An 18,329-nucleotide genomic window follows, 5' to 3' on the forward strand; every position below is an offset into this window, starting at 1 on the left:
AGCGCCAAATCACAACTAAAGTCGCCTCAAGGCGCTTCATAGATACAGAGAAAAACCCAACAATCATATGACCCCCTATGAGCAGCACTTTGGTGACAGTGGGAAGGAAAAACTCCCTTTTAACAGGAAGAAACCTCCGGCAGAACCAGGCTCAGGGAGGGGCGGGGCCATCTGCTGTGATTGGTTGGGGTGAGAGAAGGAGACGGGGTACAGACGATACATTTGGAGACGGGGCGACATCTCCCAGTCTCATTCGCACCTCAAAGGTGAATCCTTCCTGCAGCTGCACCTACGGCAAATGTAGAAACCTGACAAACATGTCCATGCTCCAGTAAATGATCCATGTGAGATTTATCATAATTATCTATAGTTTTATCAGATAAATTCAAATAAATGAAATTACACACAAAAAAATACATAAATAAACTACGATTAATTTTTACTAATTGTTAGAAATATATGTGAACAATATAGTTTTTGTAAAGTTTCAAAGTGGTTGCTAAATACTGTGCACTGTGTGCAGTGTTGGGGAGTAACGGAATACATGTACCGCCGTTACGTATTTAAAATACAAAATATGAGTAACTGTATTCCGTTACAGTTACCGTTTAAAAAGGTGGTATTTAGAATACAGTTACTTTGTTGAAATAAATGGATTACACGGCGGTACTTCCCTGTTTCATATTGTGGCGGGTCAGGACTGTTTGGGTTTTGTTTGACAGCTACGTTCTGTTGTTCCAGGCGGCGGCGTTACGGTTGCCATGGTTACAGGGTGACGCTCTCTCTCTGCGTGTTTCCTGGGTGAGAGAGCGCCTGTTGTTGTTGTTGTTGTGCTAAGCTAACAGGCAGAATGCTACAGGTATAGCTCTAAAGAATGTAGCATCATGGGCAGTGTAGTCCGTGCTGCAGGGAGAATGGACTGCCATACACGTTATGTGTCTGTGAGCGAGGGAGGGAGAAAAAGGAAAAGTACGAGCTGTCATCGAGCAGAAACGGGAGCTGGAAGCATGTAAATATAATAATAACCACTGCAGCCAAGAAGAGAGCCTGACAAGCCCAGTTGTAAGTAAGCTATTAAGACTCGACTGTACACCGTGTTCGTGTTTTCCTCCGAAACAATAAGTTCTGTTGGAGCAGCCTTTCAATGCCTCTCTCTGTCTCTGCTAGCAAAGTTGACCCAGACAACAAAGTAAAGCTAGTTTTCGGCTACCAGCCCGGAGCCGCGGACCTTCAGTAACAGTAATAAATCACAGCAATAGTACATTCATGTAGTTGTAAACAGCATGATAATATATTAAGTAATCCAAAGTATTCAGAATACGTTACTCTCATTGAGTAACGTAACGGAATACGTTACAGAATACATTTTGGGGCATGTAATCTGTAATCTGTAGTGGAATACATTTAAAAGTAACCTTCCCAACACTGACTGTGGACATCCATTATGTTGACTCGTGTTTATAATACGTGCTTTAAAGACTGTGTTAATATAACAGGGGCCTCAATAAATCACAACACTGTGAAACGAGCTGCTTCACTCATGGCTTGGCTTCGTTTTTCTCACTTTGGTTTAGTTACTAAAACTACTGAGGATGGTAAATGTTGCAGTTTGGGTTTAAGTGATGAGCTGGGACAAACACTAACGCCATGACGTGCAACGCTAACAGAGACTTTATATGTTTGCAAATTGGACTAAACAGCCCTTCTAAGAGCTGAGTTAGTGCAGAAACCTCTATCACAAAGTGACAGTAAAGAAATATGATTTCATGTGTTCTTAACAGGAAGTTTGTCTTTCATTTCCAGGCCTGCTGTGCACAGCAGCAGAAGATGCGTGCTTATCGTTTCCTTGCAACAACGGCGGCTCTTGTCTCGACCACTTTGGCGACTACGTGTGCCTTTGCCCCAAAGAACCAGTGCGGTATACAGGTAAAACCTGTGAGGACCTGTATGATGCCTGCATCGATGCAACTTGCAGCAATTGCACAAGCAAACCTGGAACTGGCAAGTACACCTGCCTCTGCCCGGATGGTTTCGCAGGGCTCAATTGCACCCAGGGTGTTGATGAATGTCAGAGTAACCCCTGCCAGGGTAATAAGTCCTACTGTGTCGATGGAGTCAACGGCTATTCGTGCCACTGTCCGATTGGTTTTGGTGGTGAGCACTGCCAGGATAATGTGACCAAATGTTTAGAGGAAACATGCCAGAATGGTGGCACCTGTACGGACATCCCCGACACCGGGCACCTGTGCCAGTGTGCTGCAGGATACCAGGGGACAAACTGTGAGGAGAACGTAGACGAGTGCCAGTCGGAGCCCTGCCAGAATGGAGCCATCTGTAAAGATGGAGTGAATGCATACCAGTGCTTCTGCGTGCCAGGATTTCAAGGCTCCCGCTGTGATTTGGACATCAACGAGTGTGCCTCCCGACCCTGTCAGAATAATGGCACGTGTTGGGATGAGGTGGATCACTACAGGTGTGACTGTGCTCCAGGCTATAAAGGTGAGCAGGTATTTGAAGCAGGTCGGGTTTACAACAGGCAGAGCTTTTGAAAGGAGAAGCATAGTCCAGGAAGTCTAAGGTACCGAGCTTCATATGAACATATTTAAAATTTACAGCTTTAACTGGCTGTTCTAGGTTTATAATACTTTCCCAAATAAGTCCAATAAAATGTAATTACACTTATATCGGCTCATTTAACCCTTTAAAGCCGGTCGGAGCGGACACGCTCCATTTTGCATAACTGTTTTTAAATCCCGGTAGCTCTGCAACCACGTGAGCTAGCCCAATAATTTTTTTTGCATATGAAACCGGAGGAGTTGTACTTACATCTTATGCCATCAGCTTGTCCTCGGTCACAGTTTCCTTCCACATATAGTTTTGCAAAAACTGCACAAAAAGCACTTGCAGCAACAAAAACATAATATTCCAGAAACACACTTTGCAGATCCGATCAGCTGTTCATAACACTTCCTACGTTCATCAGCGCGAACTATCGCATGTCCGTCATGACCTGCCCGAAACCGGAAGTGACGTCATTTTGCGGAAATGTAGTTTTTTACCATCAGGGCCTCATGAGCCTATACTGGTGTTTTTAAAAGTTATGTTTGACTTTATGACTTTCTGTGTGGTTTCTGGGATGCTTAGGACTCATATTGCACTGCTGGAAATAGTTTATTTTGATGCATATGCTGCTTTTTTGCAAATTTGCATTATAATATTTATTTTCGTTTTTCCTGCAGTGTATAAAAATTGGTGTATTTCAAAAATAAAACTATGAAGACACTCAAAATAAATTTCCTGTGGTGGGAAACTATTTTGTGCAACTTTTTTGTATTTACAGTTTTGAGGGATAAGCCTCTTAAATTTCTCTAACTAGAAATATATGTTAAAAAAAGCAAAAACGATTTTCAATTTTTTTGTAGTTTATTGCACTTTTTTGCAATTTATGTAATTACTATGCACTTAATGCAGACATATTATTAAAATTTAGGCTGTAATGGTTGTATTGATGTATAGCAACTTGAAATGCTCCCAAAAATGGCTCCACAGCATGTAAACACATAATATAAGCTCTGGCGGACTTGGTTCTATGGTAGGTCTTAAAGGGTTAACAGTAGCAGTGTATAGTCTGTAAAGTTATATATATTTCTGTGCCAGCTGTAACTCTTGTCTTATTACAATCATACCTCTTTAAATAACTTTTGTCACTCCCAGCAAACGTGTAGGTGTAACATAGACCAGCTACTGTTTAATCATTGTGTCAGATGGGACCCAAAGTCTGGTCTTCTTTTTGAAAGTCATGCAGTTACACCTCCTACCACTGGCAAAATAGCACGATGGAGCACTGCCTGTATGTCAGAAAATTGCACTAAATGAGTTCCTGATATGTTGAAATGTAACTGAACATAAAAGGTTGGGAATGAGAACAAGTTGCAGATTTCAGATTATTGATTTATTCCAGCAGGATTTGCTCCAAGCTTATCGCTCAACAAAAATAAGCTATATTTAAAATTGGTAAGTCATGTGTAAACATTCCTCAATAACCTACAAAAGGATGCTGGGCTGGTAGAAATACGAGGCAGCTGCAGTCTTGAGACTGCAGAGCTAAAAAGAGCTTAATCGGGAGGGTATATTTTGGAATATGATGGAAAGAGAACAAGACATCTCATTGTGTGTATCACAGTGTGACACAGTGTGTTTGGCTGAATCAGGTAGCAGGCATTGTTTAGTTTAATGTAGTTTGTACCACATGACAGTGGCAGCTAAAGATGATCTCTTGAAACTCTGCAAAATAATTCCAGTGAGTAACCCCGAGATAGCTGTCTGTCCTCAACCTGCTAATCCTACATCTGATTAGTGGTTTCAAACGTGAAACGTGATCATTGTGGACATGTATGACAATGCATCACCAAATCTCATGCGCTGGCCTTCTGCCATCTGTGTCCTCTGCAGGGATTAACTGTGAGGTGGAGATCGATGAGTGCGAGGTTCATCCCTGTCAAAATGGCGCCACCTGCCGAGATCACGTTGCCATGTACTCGTGTGAGTGCGTGGCTGGGTTCCAGGGGCAAGACTGCGAAGTCGACATTGATGAATGTGCCAGCTGGCCCTGTCGAAATACAGGAACATGCATAGATGGTGTGAACAGGTAGTATTTCTTTCAATATACTGAATATACCCTGGATGTCATTAATGTGCCCCATATGGAAAAGAAATAGAAAAAAAAAAAAAACTTATAAAAGACTTGCATCAGATGTGGCCTTCTTCATATAGTGAATCATGTAAGGCTGATATGAGTCACTCATGAAAGTGGCCACTATCTCATTACTTTAATATATTGTTTTATTAAATATCCAAAACATACACGTTTCATTTATATAATTTTTCAAGGGATCATTTATCTGTTTTCACTCTTGTAAGTTTCACACAAGACAGATACAAACTTTATAAGATTTATAAATATATTTTCCATATGGGGCTGTTTCCCTAAACTTAAACTTGAACCATATCTCCATACTAGGGCTACGTCCACACGTACACGGGTATTTTTGAAAACAGAGATTTTCCGTTTTCGTTTTAAAAAATAATCCCGTCCACACGTAAAGGCAGAAATGAAGGAAAACGCTGCTAGGAACATGCCAAAGCAACAGGTGGCGCTATATTCCTAACCGTGCAGAAATGTTGGCCAATCAGAAGTCTAGAAGCCTCGGCGGGAAAAAGTAAACAAAGCTGGGGCATAGAAGCAGAACCGATAGTGATGTGCGATACCACTGATTTCCTTTCCGATCCAATACCAAGTAATATTCAAGGTGGTATCGACGATACTGATCTGATACCGATACTTTGCACAAAAACTTATTTTATTTATTGTATCTCAAATTATAGCATCATAATGATTACAGGGCATCAGATTACTTGTTTCCAACAATGACGGCAGCTGCTTAGTTTTAATATTACTCTTATTTCTCTTTCTGGGTCGCAAAAAAACTTAACATATTTTCAGGTGAGAATGTAGCTGCGTAAACTTCAAATATCTGAGCCGACCGACACATCGTCTTCAAACCCCCGCGGTCTTTCGCTACTCGGGTTAAACATGATATATAAGTCACTTAGATAACTTAAAAATGTTATTGTTTGGCTTTTTCAGTGTTTTATTTGTTCCTGAGTAAATCTGTTTGGCTGAGATTAAAGTAACTTTATTAATCCATCGGGAGGGTTCCTCAGGGTTTTCACACAGCTGAATAAACGTCAAACAGAAGATGATTAAACAGAAGAGTTTATGTCAGCGCCCGGTTATATTTTAGATAGCAAGGAGCAGACGGCAGTTTCACTCCACCGAGGGAGCTCGTGACGTACTACCCAGCTTTCTTTAGACCGCGAAGGCCGGGTCCTCAGGTGGAAGCAGCCTCTGAATTTGGACACCCCCGCTGTTTCCGGACATTTAACGTATTTTATCCGATAAATAAACACTGTAAAATGTATTTATCCCCCCAACAGCCTTTTTGAATGTCTCCCTAGTGTGGCCACAACACCTAACGTTTTTGCCACATGTATCGCAAACCACGTTTCAGTTTTTGTGGAGGTAAAATAGGTTCACACATGACTCCATTTACGCTCAGCCATTGTTGTGAGTGCGCACGCCAAGGGGCTGCGAGACAGCCTATTTTGCAAATGACTATGAAAGGCGGTAGAGGAAGTAGTTCCTTTGAATGTAGACAATCTGAATGTTATAGTTTCTTTCCACTGTGTTCCTGTTAATTATAAACTACAAATTTACTCTAAATTACTAAAATATCGATATTTTAATGTGAGAATCGATTCTAGAACATAAATGATTGGTATCGGAGGAATCGATATTTCAGGATCGATCCGCACATCACTAAGAACCGAGTCGTATGTGTGGAGGGACAGTAACTGTGTGTGTATATGTAAGCATTTAAACACTGCAGAGACAATTAACAGTAACAGTATTGTAGAAATTCATTTCACTGAAACAATAACGTGGCGCACAGTGTGACGTCAAAAATGCACACATCTTTGACGCTGCGTTTTCTGCGTTTTCTCCATTTTTCTCGTCCACACCAAAAACTGAGTTTTCAAAAATATCCACCCTGGCCGGAGTTTTTAAAACCGACCGAAAACGCCGTTTACGTGTGGACGAACGCATAGAAAAATCTGTGTTTTCAAAAATACCCGGGTACGTGTGGACGTAGCCCTAATTGAATGATTAGAGTCGGGGGTGGGGGGTGTCCCTGACATGCCTAATTGTTCTACATGTAAAAAATGTAACCCTCATAGTTTACTGTGCAAATGAGCTGTTTGAAGAAGGAAATAAAACAGATTCAAAGCATCAAAAGATAAAAACCGAAGTAAAACTTTAGCAAATCAAACTGTTGTAGTGATATTTACTGTGGTGAAATAATTATACGTTGTTTTTCAAACTGACAGCATTTTGTACTGTTGAATGGCACAGCTGTGATTTCATCATGATTGCATCACCTGTGTCTGAAGATAAAAACATGTGTAGTACAATCATGTAGTACATATAAGTATTAGTACATCAAATAGAAGGAATTCATCAGTGCAACAACACAACTCGTAATCAAACCTGATAATTTAGCAGGATAAAGGTAACGAACAGAATATTTAACAGTCAGGTGACTGAAAAACAGAAGATAATTGGTGTTAGGAAGAGACTAGTGTACACCAACATACAGGTGCTTGGTAAGGCCACTGTGTCAGTCTGTGTTGTGTCTGCACGGCAGACATTAAAGTTGATCAAGGACAGGAATTAATCCTCTTACTGTCTGTCACAGTCATCACACAGCCGTAGGTGCTGTGATGACTGGGACAGTAAAATGTAGTTTAACAGCATCGAGTGAAGAAGATAAAGGATGTAGCAGTTTCACATTATAATCAAATGAGTAAACATCATTTAGAAACAAAATCGTAGAAAAATCATTATTTAAATTAATAGATTTTTTGATGAGATGCTGCTTTACTGGCCTGTACTTAAGTTGCATTTAGCATCACAGGGACATGTTTATTATTTTATGAGGGTTTACAGCTGCAACTATTATTTTGTCAGTGTAATAAAAAAAGAATTTTCTTACAGCTGAAAAAAGATTTATAAGAAATCAAGTCGGTGGTTTTGATACTAAAACTCTTTGATCTGCATTTGTAGTATTATTCAAATATAATTATTATAAATTACACATTGTTTTGTTTGCCATGTTGAGGTCAAGCGGAGATAACAAGATACTTGCAGCCCAGTGGGAAGTTTTCATCTTAACCTCCTCAGACCCGAACTCTTCCATGGCAGCATTTTTAATTTCTCTTTGTTTTTTGGGTTGATTGGAACCTGATGAATGTAAAAACAAAGAATTACAACATTTTTTTAACCTGGTTTTTGTTTCTGAGAAAAATCAGATCCACATTTGAGGACATTGGTTTTAAACTTGGATCGAACACTGGCAGTGTAACGTCCTTGTAAGTGGATATCAGATTGCTCTTGTAGACCAAAATGTATTTTGGTCTAAACACCCCAAAATGTGATGTCCACACACAGTCAGCAGGTCCTCGGAGGTTAAAATGCACTCTATCTCAAGCAGCTACAACAGTGCAACAGTAATCTAATGTGTAGCATGATAGACCTGCTCAATCAGTCTAAGACTGCCTATCTTGTCTCTTCTAGCTATGTCTGTGACTGTGAGGGGACAGGCTTTGTAGGCGACTACTGTGAAGAGGATATTCCTGAATGTGCTTCTGACCCCTGCCAGAACGGAGCCACGTGTTTGGAGGGGACCAATCAGTACAAGTGCCTGTGTTGGCCAGGTACGCTGTGGTTCAACTTTAAGTCTAAACCACCTCTCACCATGGTTTAGGGCTTGTGTTATATAACTACTCACCAAAAATGCTAAAAAGTGAAAAAAAGAGAAGCTGCAGGGTTTCTCATGCATAAATCACACTGAACAAAGGAGTTAAGGACTCTTGAGTCTGAGGGCACAAAGAGCAGAGCCACCATTCAAAAGCAGAGACATTCTTTAACGTAGGAGGACGAACCAAGATGCAGACGCAGGCTGAAGATGAGAAAAGCTGTACTTGTTCAGCAGGTGTCCCTGAGTCTGATTATTTACACTAATTTAAAGCCTTTTAAAAATCACATGAATTTTTTTTTTTTTTTTGCTCATATCCTCCTTTATTTTTCAGTTAAAACATTAAAACAGACCTACTATACTCATTTCAACCTCCATGTTTCGATTCTTGGAGTATCCTACAGTAGTTTTGCATGATGCCCACTTCAAAAATATTCCTTTTTTTTTTTTTTTTAGCTTTTCTTGATCTATTTTAGCCAATTTTCTTCCTATTAGCAGGCTGATAGGGCTTTTCTTCACAGCCACAGCTGTGTGCCTGACCATGTTAGGAAGATCCCTTTTCTTTGACGTCATACAAAGAGAACTGAGTGTTTACAGCAGACTTTTGGATCACAGAGATTATTAATCTTACATTTTGTGTTGTCTTAGGTTAGAATAAGGGGTTCAGTAATTTGAAGTTATTTTCATTTCAATACATTTTGAAAGCACAGAAATAAGTGGGTCTTCTCTGTAACAATAATGCAGCTTAAAAAAACTTTCACTTTGAACAAGCGTAGATTTCCTAACAGATGTTTGTTTGTTTTAAACACTTAAATTAAAATATATTAAATACATGTCTTTTGTTCCTACTGAGCCACCTAATAAAACATGAATGTGCAGTCATGTTTGCTGCTTTGAGTCTGTATTATCTCAATTTTAGCAGTTAACAAGCCCAACATGACAAAATGTGCCACATCTAGTTTAACCCCTACTAACATTTGTAAATGCTGTTAATCACAGGTGAGCAGATCATCCTGAGTGGATTCTGTATATTCAGATGTTAGCGTATTGCAGTTTGCAGTAAACATGCTTTTTAATGCTGTTGTGTTGGACGCATCACATCAGCTTCTGAACAACAAGTTCAGAGATTATTTCTAACTTTGCGTTGCTCACTTAAAACACTGACATGCTGGCGCCGTGTTCTGTTTGATTGCTCAGAAACAATATTATATCTAATGGAAGGAAGTTAAAGTGGAAACAATGTCCTGCTAAAGAAAGAAACAGTTCTGGGTAGTAACTAAAGAAACAGAAAAAGTCTTGGGGGACTTGAATATTTTAGTAAAATGTTTATTTTGGTTACATTTGATCCTCCTCAGAAAGTATTTTTAATATATTTAATATTTGAATATTTCTTATTTTGTAGTTATTGTAGGACTAAGACAATATAGCATAATGTTCTCATGACCATGTAAGTATGTCAACAGACTGAATATTATTAAAATAATAAGTATATAATGTATTTGTGTTTATGTGCAACCAGGTTACGAGGGAGACAACTGCCAGCTGGATATAGATGAGTGTGAGCAGCATCCCTGTCACAATGGTGGAAAGTGTTTCCAGCGCTCAGATGTCGTGAACTACAGAAAGCTCCCTGAACTCAGCACTGCTGACTTCAGTTATGATGTGGCCGCCGGCTTCATCTGTCACTGTCTGCCAGGATTCGTTGGTAAACCAGACTTACAAAAACCACTTGAGCTCCTCTGCATGTGCCTCGTTGATGCGAAGGTGACGTGGATATAAATATCACTGATATAATCCTCTCGCAGGAGACGACTGCTCTGTTAATGTGGACGAGTGCGAGTCTGCTCCGTGTCAGCGTGGAGGAAGCTGCCAGGACCTCGTCAACTCTTATCAGTGTGTCTGTGCAGATGGCTTCACAGGTAGGAGACGCCTCTTATCAGCTATTTAGTTTTACCCCCTAACAAGTTGTGTTTTCTGCTCTCTTCCTTCAGTGTCACAAAGTAGAGGCTGTCATATAATCTACCAGGACAGATGATATAGAATCAGTGATATCTGGTGTCACAGTGGTGAAGTGTGTGCTGAGCCTTGCCTGCACTAAAACATCACTGTCAGCTGGAGCAGAAACGACAGTATCTCTTTAAAAAACTCTTTATTTCCTTTTAAATATTTCTGTTTTTTTTACCTCAAGGTCCTCGTTTGTGTGACAATAGAAATTTGAACTATCCATCCATCCATCCATTCGCTTCCGCTTATCCTTTTCAGGGTCGCTGGAGCCTATCCCAGCTGTCATAGGGCGAGAGGCGGGGTACACCCTGGACAGGTCGCCAGTCTGTCGCAGGGCCTGGCGACTAAACAGTTCAAATTGAACATTTTCATTAGGAGTCAGTGTAGATGGATTACCTAAGAATCCGCTATGCCAAACAAATGCCATCACTAATCTGGAAACCCAGAAATCTGACCTGGAAGTGCTGATCTCAGCCGAAGGCTCTGATCAAGAAAATCAGAGCGTATTTGCTAACAAAGTTATGACAGTAGAGGAAAGGAGTGGATGAGAGCGCACATGATATAGAGAAGCATAGCTGAGAACAACAGAGCCAATAGAAGGTGCCATATGTCAGGCGTTAAATGTGGGTCTTCTAAGAAACTTGTCAGGAGGGAGGGGGGATTACAGCAAAGCTGCTTAGTAGCCTAATTAAAGTCCAATGAATAAAAGACAATAAACAAGGACCTTATCCAAATGATACATATGTCACGTGTCTTCCATCCGGCACTATATCCAGGGAGCAGGTGTACTTAGAACAGCACAATGATGCACAAGGAAGCTCTTATTTTGTAGGATCTGAAGATTATATCAAACATGTGCGTATACTTTGACTGTGAGCACTCGTTTCCTTGGTGTGCCGGGTTTTCATGCTTCTTGCAACACTTAATGTTCTTTTGGTTCTTCTGTGAATTTCGAACTGGGATGCTAGATCATCTGTTGAAGGACGTCTTATTTTCGTAGTGGTTGAAAATGACTGTGGCTGAAATAATGGTCCATCCTTGTTCCCAGCATGTCAAGTACTGCTATTGTCAAAGCCCCTGGTATCTCAGACAGTATCCTGGCTGGCTGTGGTTCAGAAGGTAGAGCAGGGCGTCTACTAATTGGATCTCCTTGGGCAAGATACTGAACTCCAAGTTGCTCCTGATGTGTTCGTTGGAGTGTGAATGTTGGCTAGAAAGCACTTACATGGATGAATAGGACATGTATAAAGCTCTTTGAGTGCAGGTAGGAAAGTGCTGTATGCATATGTTCTTTGTTGCAAGTTAAGAGGTGCAAGACTAACTGATGAATCATTTTTTCCCAAATCTTTAGCAATTATAGGAGAAAATGTTGGCATAGAGACATTTTTATAGATTTAAAAAGCTTAGAAACGTAAAAATCAAATATCTGTTACATGACAAAAATTTACAAATAAAATAATTTTTACATATTTCATTAATTTGACCACCGCTCCTGTTTTTACTGGTGCAGTGTTCAAAACTATAGTGACTGCAGCGGGTGATTATTCGATCAGCTCTTCATTAACCCTTTAAAGCCGGTCAGAGCAGCACGCTCTGTTTTGCGTAACTATTTTTAAATCCCGGTAGCTCTGCAACCACTTAAGCTAGCGCAATAATTTTTTTTGCATATGAAACCGGAGGAGTTGTACTTACATCTTATGCCATCAGCTTGTCCTCGGTCACAGTTTCCTTCCACATATTTGCAAAAACTGCATAAACAACTGCAGCAACAAAAACATAATATTCCAGAAACACACTTTGCAGATCCGATCAGCTGTTTGTAACACTTCCTACATTGGATTAGACGTCAGCACGAACTTTCGCATGTCCGCCATGATCTGCCCGAAACAGGAAGTGACGTCATTTTGCAGAAATGTAGTTTTTTACCATCAGGGCCTCATGAGCCTATACTGGTGTTTTTAAAAGTTATGTTTGACTTTATGACTTTCTGTGTGGTTTCTGGGATGCTTAGGACTCATATTGCACTGCTGGAAATAGTTTATTTTGATGCATATGCTGCTTTTTTGCAAATTTGCATTATAATATTTATTTTTGTTTTTCCTGCAGTATATAAAAATTGGTGTATTTCAAAAATAAAACTATGAAGACACTCAAAATAAATGTCCTGTGGTGGGAAACTAGTTTGTGCAACTTTTTTGTATTTACAGTTTTGAGGGATAAGCCTCTTAAATTTCTCTAACTAGAAATATATGTTAAAAAAACAAAAACGATTTTCAATTTTTTTGTAGTTTATTGCACTTTTTTGCAATTTATGTAATTACTATGCACTTAATGCAGACATATTATTAAAATGTGGGCTATAATAGTTGTATTGATGTATAGCAACTTGAAATGCTCCCAAAAATGGCTCCACAGCATGTAAACATATAATATAAGCTCTGGCGGACTTGGTTCTATGGTAGGTCTTAAAGGGTTAAGCTTTCAGTAAGAAGCACGTGCAGTTCATTGCTGTGGATTTAATTCATACAAGAGCAGAGGGTCTAAACTAAATGAAATATAGATGTATATTGTATATATTATTATATAGTCCAGTGCTTTTCAAACCTGGCCCACACACCTCAAACACTGAACATGCAGCACCTCCTGCTGGCTCTTTCCAGGAAGTACTTGGCACTGGTGAGTAACTAGAAACCAGCTCCTGGAGCAAGGAGGGGACTGCAGCACAGCATTCCTGTTGTCATACACTGACAGGAGCCAGCTGGAGGCTGGGAGCTAATCGCTTTGATAGGACTGAGCTGCAGATAGGAGTAGGAGTATAGGGTGTGAGTGAGGAAGGAGGAGGAGGAGGAAGAAGGGAGGGAGGGAGGAATTCACAGACTGATGGAGGAGGGAGAAAAAAGGCAGAAGAAAAGGTGGGCAGGGCTGGTGTAATCACTCCTGCCTGTCTGCCTGGTACAGAGTAGAGAAGAGGAGGCACCTCTGGGTTATGTTAGAGAGAGAGGGGACTCGGTTATGTCACTTCACTCGTCCAGTGTGAGCTGTGTGTTGTCCATTGCCTCAGTGGGTCATGGAAGAAAAGAGGTTGGTGCTGCTGCTGTGCTGCTGCTGTGGGGCCTGGTGGGTAACAGGTATGATGCAGCACTCTTTGATTGCATAGAAGAGATTTGCATAGAGTTGCAAGGTTTTTATGAGAGTGGCGCATTGGCAGCCTGAAGGAGCAGCTTTAGGACACCTCGGGTTTAGTGTTTCAGAGGACGAGGTTAATGCAAGCTGACTGCTGCTGCTGAGAGTTTGACGAGGCGCACAGAGGGTGTGTCATACACAGCTAACAAATGCAATATTTAAAGGTTCAGTTGGTGCAGTCAACAAGACAGACACTAAGTTAATTGTGTTAGGGAGACTGAAGATGCTTGTTGTCTAATTGTGAAATTAACAGCTATTTCCTCAGGTCATTTCCTCATCTGTTAATCGCAGAAAGCTCATCCCTCGTCTTCATCTACACGTGTGCTTCACTGACTTGATATCTAAGAGATGTTGTAGTGAAAACTTGATCCATGTGAATGTATTTTTAGCATGGCGACTAAATGTCAGTGTTTCCTCGTGCAGGTGTACACTGTGAGGTCGACATCAACGAGTGTGACAGTAATCCTTGCAAGAACGGCGCCACCTGCGAAGATGCTGCCAATTCCTACAGGTGTCTCTGCCCTGTGCTGGAGCCCGTCCACGAGCCCTGGGGGGGGCGAGACTGCGACGTCAGGCTGGTCGGCTGCCGGCAGCACCAGTGCCAGCACGGGGCGGGCTGCGTCCCTGTTTTGATCAAGAACGGTGAACACGGCTACACCTGTGTGTGTCCTGCTGGCTGGACGGGAGCTCACTGCAATACCTCCACCACCTTCTCCTTCAACTCAGAGGGTTACGTCCACATGCAGTTGCCTGTTTTCAAGAACAAGACGAAGCCAAATGTTCTACACGTGCAGCTTCGATTCAGGAGTACTCTTCCTGACATGGTGCTCTACTACCGGGGCACCGTGGAGAACTTTGTCTCTCTCGAGCTTGTCAAAGGCTCCCTCCAAGCAAAGGTGAAATCAGGGAAGCTACTGTGGGCCAATTACCCAGGCCCAGTCAATGATGGGGAATGGCACACGGTAACCGTGACCATGGATGAGAGATTGGTCGTGGCTGTAAAAGGACCCGGCTGTGAGGAAGGATGCCAAGTAAAGAATGAGGGTCGAAACCATCTGATCTTCCTCCAGTCCAGCTCCTTCCAACAGCTGTATATAGGAGGGGCACCACAGAAATATGTGGGCAACTTGTCCAGTGGAAAGGCATTCATTGGCTGCATGGAAGACTTTCAAGTTGACTATAAGCTGCTGCTGCCTCAAGATCTCATCAGGGAGGAGAATTCGGGCTTGGAACTGGGATGCACCAAACCAGACTGGTGTGGTGATGACCCGTGCATGCAGCGTGGACAGTGTGTGGATATGTGGGTCGGTGCCAGCTGTCAGTGCCATCGACCGTACTATGGAGAAAACTGTGAAAAAGGTAGGAGGAAACATCTCACCTCTGCTTTGACTGGAAAAATGGTTTTCTGGACAAATGAACAGAACAGGGAAGAACTTCTTAGGTTTAGTAACTCAACACACAAAATCCCAGGTGTCCTAGTTATGGTTAGAGTCACAGCTCTCCCTTTATTTGGAAATTTTACCTGTTGGGTAGAACTACGAACTGCGAGGTCACAAAAAGAGACTTGATTCAAATGTTACATCTTCTTAAAATGCAACCGTAACACAACATTATCTGTAAACATGGTTTGATGTAGTGGATGTTAAGAGGTTACAAGTAACAGCTTTAATGCTGCATCTGTGTCAACAGACATGTGTTATAAGAAGCAGATGTTCCAGTCAAACCAGAAGCACTGAAAAGTGACTCCAGGGTTATATTCAGAGATGGGCAGTAACGCGTTACTTGTAATGCGTTACTGTAATCAGATTACTTTTTTCAAGTAACGAGTAAAGTAAGGGATTACTATTGCAAAAACGGTAATTAGATTACCGTTACTTTCCCGTAGGAACGCTGCGTTACTGCGTTACTAAAACCATGATTTTTTTGCGAGAATGTCTCATGACAGTGACGTAAGCGAGTGCGACGTTCGTGACAACAGCTGTGTGCAGATCAACAATGGATCATATATCGAGTGCAGAGAGAGTATGAGCGTGCAGCGTTTAAAGCGTGGAAGTACTGACCTTACTTTGAGTTTGATTCCATAAAAAGTGACAAAAACATTAGTGTCCGTTGTGCGTGGGAAGAAAACTTCTTTTTACAGCGAAAAAACCCCTAAACTTCCGAGCAAGCACCGAGTAGCTACGACGTAATGGGAAACTCAGAGAAACTCGCGGATTCTTCCACTGACCGCTGCACACCTGCACCAGGGTAAACCTCCGCCTACCCCACTCCTGCTTTACAGGTGAAAATAGAGCAACAGGACCGCTAGTCTTTGACTTTATTTATTTTCTGCTGTGTTTTACTTGCATCTATTTGAAAGACTGAGTGTAAACACACAAAATATTTTATTTTATGTGCTGGAATGTGCAGAAAATAGGTTTAAATGTTAAACTAATTTCTTCCAGTCAGTGAATGTTGCAGATAATTAAATGTTTGCTCGATGCATAAAGTTAAAAGATTAAAACTAATAAAACAAGTTTTAAAAAGAGACTTTTCCATTTGATTACATTTTGTATGATGATTATGCAGAAAAAGTAGAATTGGGCTGAAAGATCTATCACTTTATCACCTATTCAGGGTGTAAATCGTGTTTTTAAAAAGTAACTAAGTAACTAAGTAATTAATTACTTTGAAAATGAGTAATCAGTAAAGTAACGGGATTACTTTTTTGGGGAAGTAATTAGTTACTGATTACTTTTTTCAAGTAACTTGACCAACACTGGTTATATTAAGCAAAATCACCTCTTACCAGCTAAGAGTAATTGCCACCAAAACTAGAATTGCAAGAGTGAAACTAAGCAAACATGTTTTATCAGACTTTGGCTTCCTTTTAAATAATAACATTGGTCAAAATCTGTTCATAATGTTCAAGCAGAGGCCAAGTCTTCAGCGGTGGAATCGTGAAGCTGGGAATCGTTCAAAGCCGGTTCTGTTTGAGGGGATTGTTGTTGTTGTGAAATTAAACTATAGAAATAAAAGAAAATTGAATGAAATTGTTTCAGAAATACTGAGTACAGAATGTAAAGTAATAAAATATAAAATTTATTCACAAAGAAAATGACCCAAAATGCATTAGTTAAAAACTGAGTAACACCTTTTTATTTTACCTTAGTGTGCAGTTGTGGTTTCTGCACAACTTAATTTAAACTAATTTAGCCAATTACCTTTAGTTTTTGAATTAAAGAAATTACTGTTTGCTCTGGGATCTTATATGATAAGATCATATCATATCACACAAATAATCATAATGAAATTCTAATATCATAAAGAAAGAATGTAATAGTAAATGCTACTGATGCTACTGAAGAACTCACTAACCAACCTCTGCAGTCAGCCTGATTCATACATGTCACAGTGCTCGTCATTTGTTTAGTACTTAAAATCTTAATATGAAAAAAACCCCGAATACATTTGCATAATAAATATAATAAAATCTAATAGTTCATGAGATAAAACACTAAAACTCTGTCCTTCTTCCCCCTACTTCAGAGTACCCTTCCTGGACCTTTGGACATGAAAACAGCACCAGCTACTCTATGTTCAACATATCAGAAACTCACGGTGACAACTTTAGCATCTCGTTTTTTATGCGCTCTCTCAAACACAGCGGCATGCTCCTGCAGTTTCATCGAGAAGGAGACGCCTACCTGACTATCTACCTGAAAGAAGGCACTGTTGCTCTCTACAGTCCTCACACCACGCTTCTCTCAGAAGCGAGATCAGTTACTGACGGGAAAAATAATTTGGTGATTGTAAAGGTACATTGTGGCCATGTGGTTTTTCCCAAAGCGGGCAATAATCGTGCCTTAGGAAATGTGAGTGTAGAAGCCGGGGATGTGGCATATGTTGGAGGGCTCCCTGCAGGCAAGAGCACGAACGCCTGGGGTGGAAACTTCAAGGGCTGTCTGCAGGACATTCGACTGGATCACAAGCATCTGGTTGCTGAAGGTTATCCGGAGGGGATGGAGGTTTACCAGGCAAGCACCGAGGATAACCTGCTGCCAGGATGCCAAAGTGATGATACGTGCAAGGTAAAGGATGTGGTGCATCCCTGTTTAATTTCTCATGATTTACAGTTTTATTTATAATCATTTATTATGGTGATGGATTGGTAAGTACAGTCTTCTCACAGTGAGGTTTTTCTATTTAACCACAGACAAAATGAAAATGAAATGAGAGTTATTAACCCTTTAAAGCCGGTCGGAGCGGGCACGCTCTGTTTTGCGTAACTACTTTTAAATCCCGGTAGCTCTGCAACCACGTGAGCTAGCGCAATAATCTTTTTTGCATATGAAACCGGAGGAGTTGTACTTCCATCTTATACCATCAGCTTGTCCTCGGTCACAGTTTCCTTCCACATATAGCTTTGCAAAAACTGCATAAAAAGCACTTGCAGCAACAAAAACATAATATTCCAGAAACACACTTTGCAGATCCGATCAGCTGTTTGTAACACTTCCTACGTCCATCAGCACGAACTATCGCATGTCTGCCATGACCTGCCCGAAACCGGAAGTGACGTCATTTTTCGCAGAAATTTAGTTTTTTACCATCAGGGCCTCATGAGCCTATACTGGTGTTTTTAAAAGTTATGTTTGACTTTATGACTTTCTGTGTGGTTTCTGGGATGCTTAGGACTCATATTGCACTGCTGGAAATAGTTTATTTTGATGCATATGCTGCTTTTTTGCAAATTTGCATTATAATATTTATTTTCGTTTTTCCTGC

At 40.8% G+C, this 18,329-nt stretch overlaps 1 protein-coding gene across 2 annotated transcripts in view; it reads left to right on the plus strand.

Annotated features, from left to right (window-relative positions):
- Positions 1 to 18,329, plus strand: part of LOC146507440 (protein crumbs homolog 1-like) — a 39,880-nt gene that overhangs the window by 9,255 nt on the left and 12,296 nt on the right. For both annotated transcript variants that reach the window (XR_014877232.1, XM_085180550.1), the window contains exons 2-8: positions 1,804 to 2,499; positions 4,453 to 4,648; positions 8,195 to 8,334; positions 9,895 to 10,080; positions 10,181 to 10,294; positions 13,986 to 14,921; positions 17,091 to 17,632. Coding sequence is in view for 1 of the 2 variants with exons in the window: in XM_085180550.1 (XP_085036676.1) it covers positions 1,804 to 2,499; positions 4,453 to 4,648; positions 8,195 to 8,334; positions 9,895 to 10,080; positions 10,181 to 10,294; positions 13,986 to 14,921; positions 17,091 to 17,632 (2,810 nt within the window). In the remaining variant the exon portion in view is untranslated. The remainder of the gene's footprint in view (positions 1 to 1,803; positions 2,500 to 4,452; positions 4,649 to 8,194; positions 8,335 to 9,894; positions 10,081 to 10,180; positions 10,295 to 13,985; positions 14,922 to 17,090; positions 17,633 to 18,329) is intronic.

Source organism: Neolamprologus multifasciatus, chromosome 12 (assembly GCF_963576455.1).
Source record: "Neolamprologus multifasciatus chromosome 12, fNeoMul1.2, whole genome shotgun sequence".
NCBI classification, from domain to species: Eukaryota; Metazoa; Chordata; class Actinopteri; order Cichliformes; family Cichlidae; genus Neolamprologus; species Neolamprologus multifasciatus.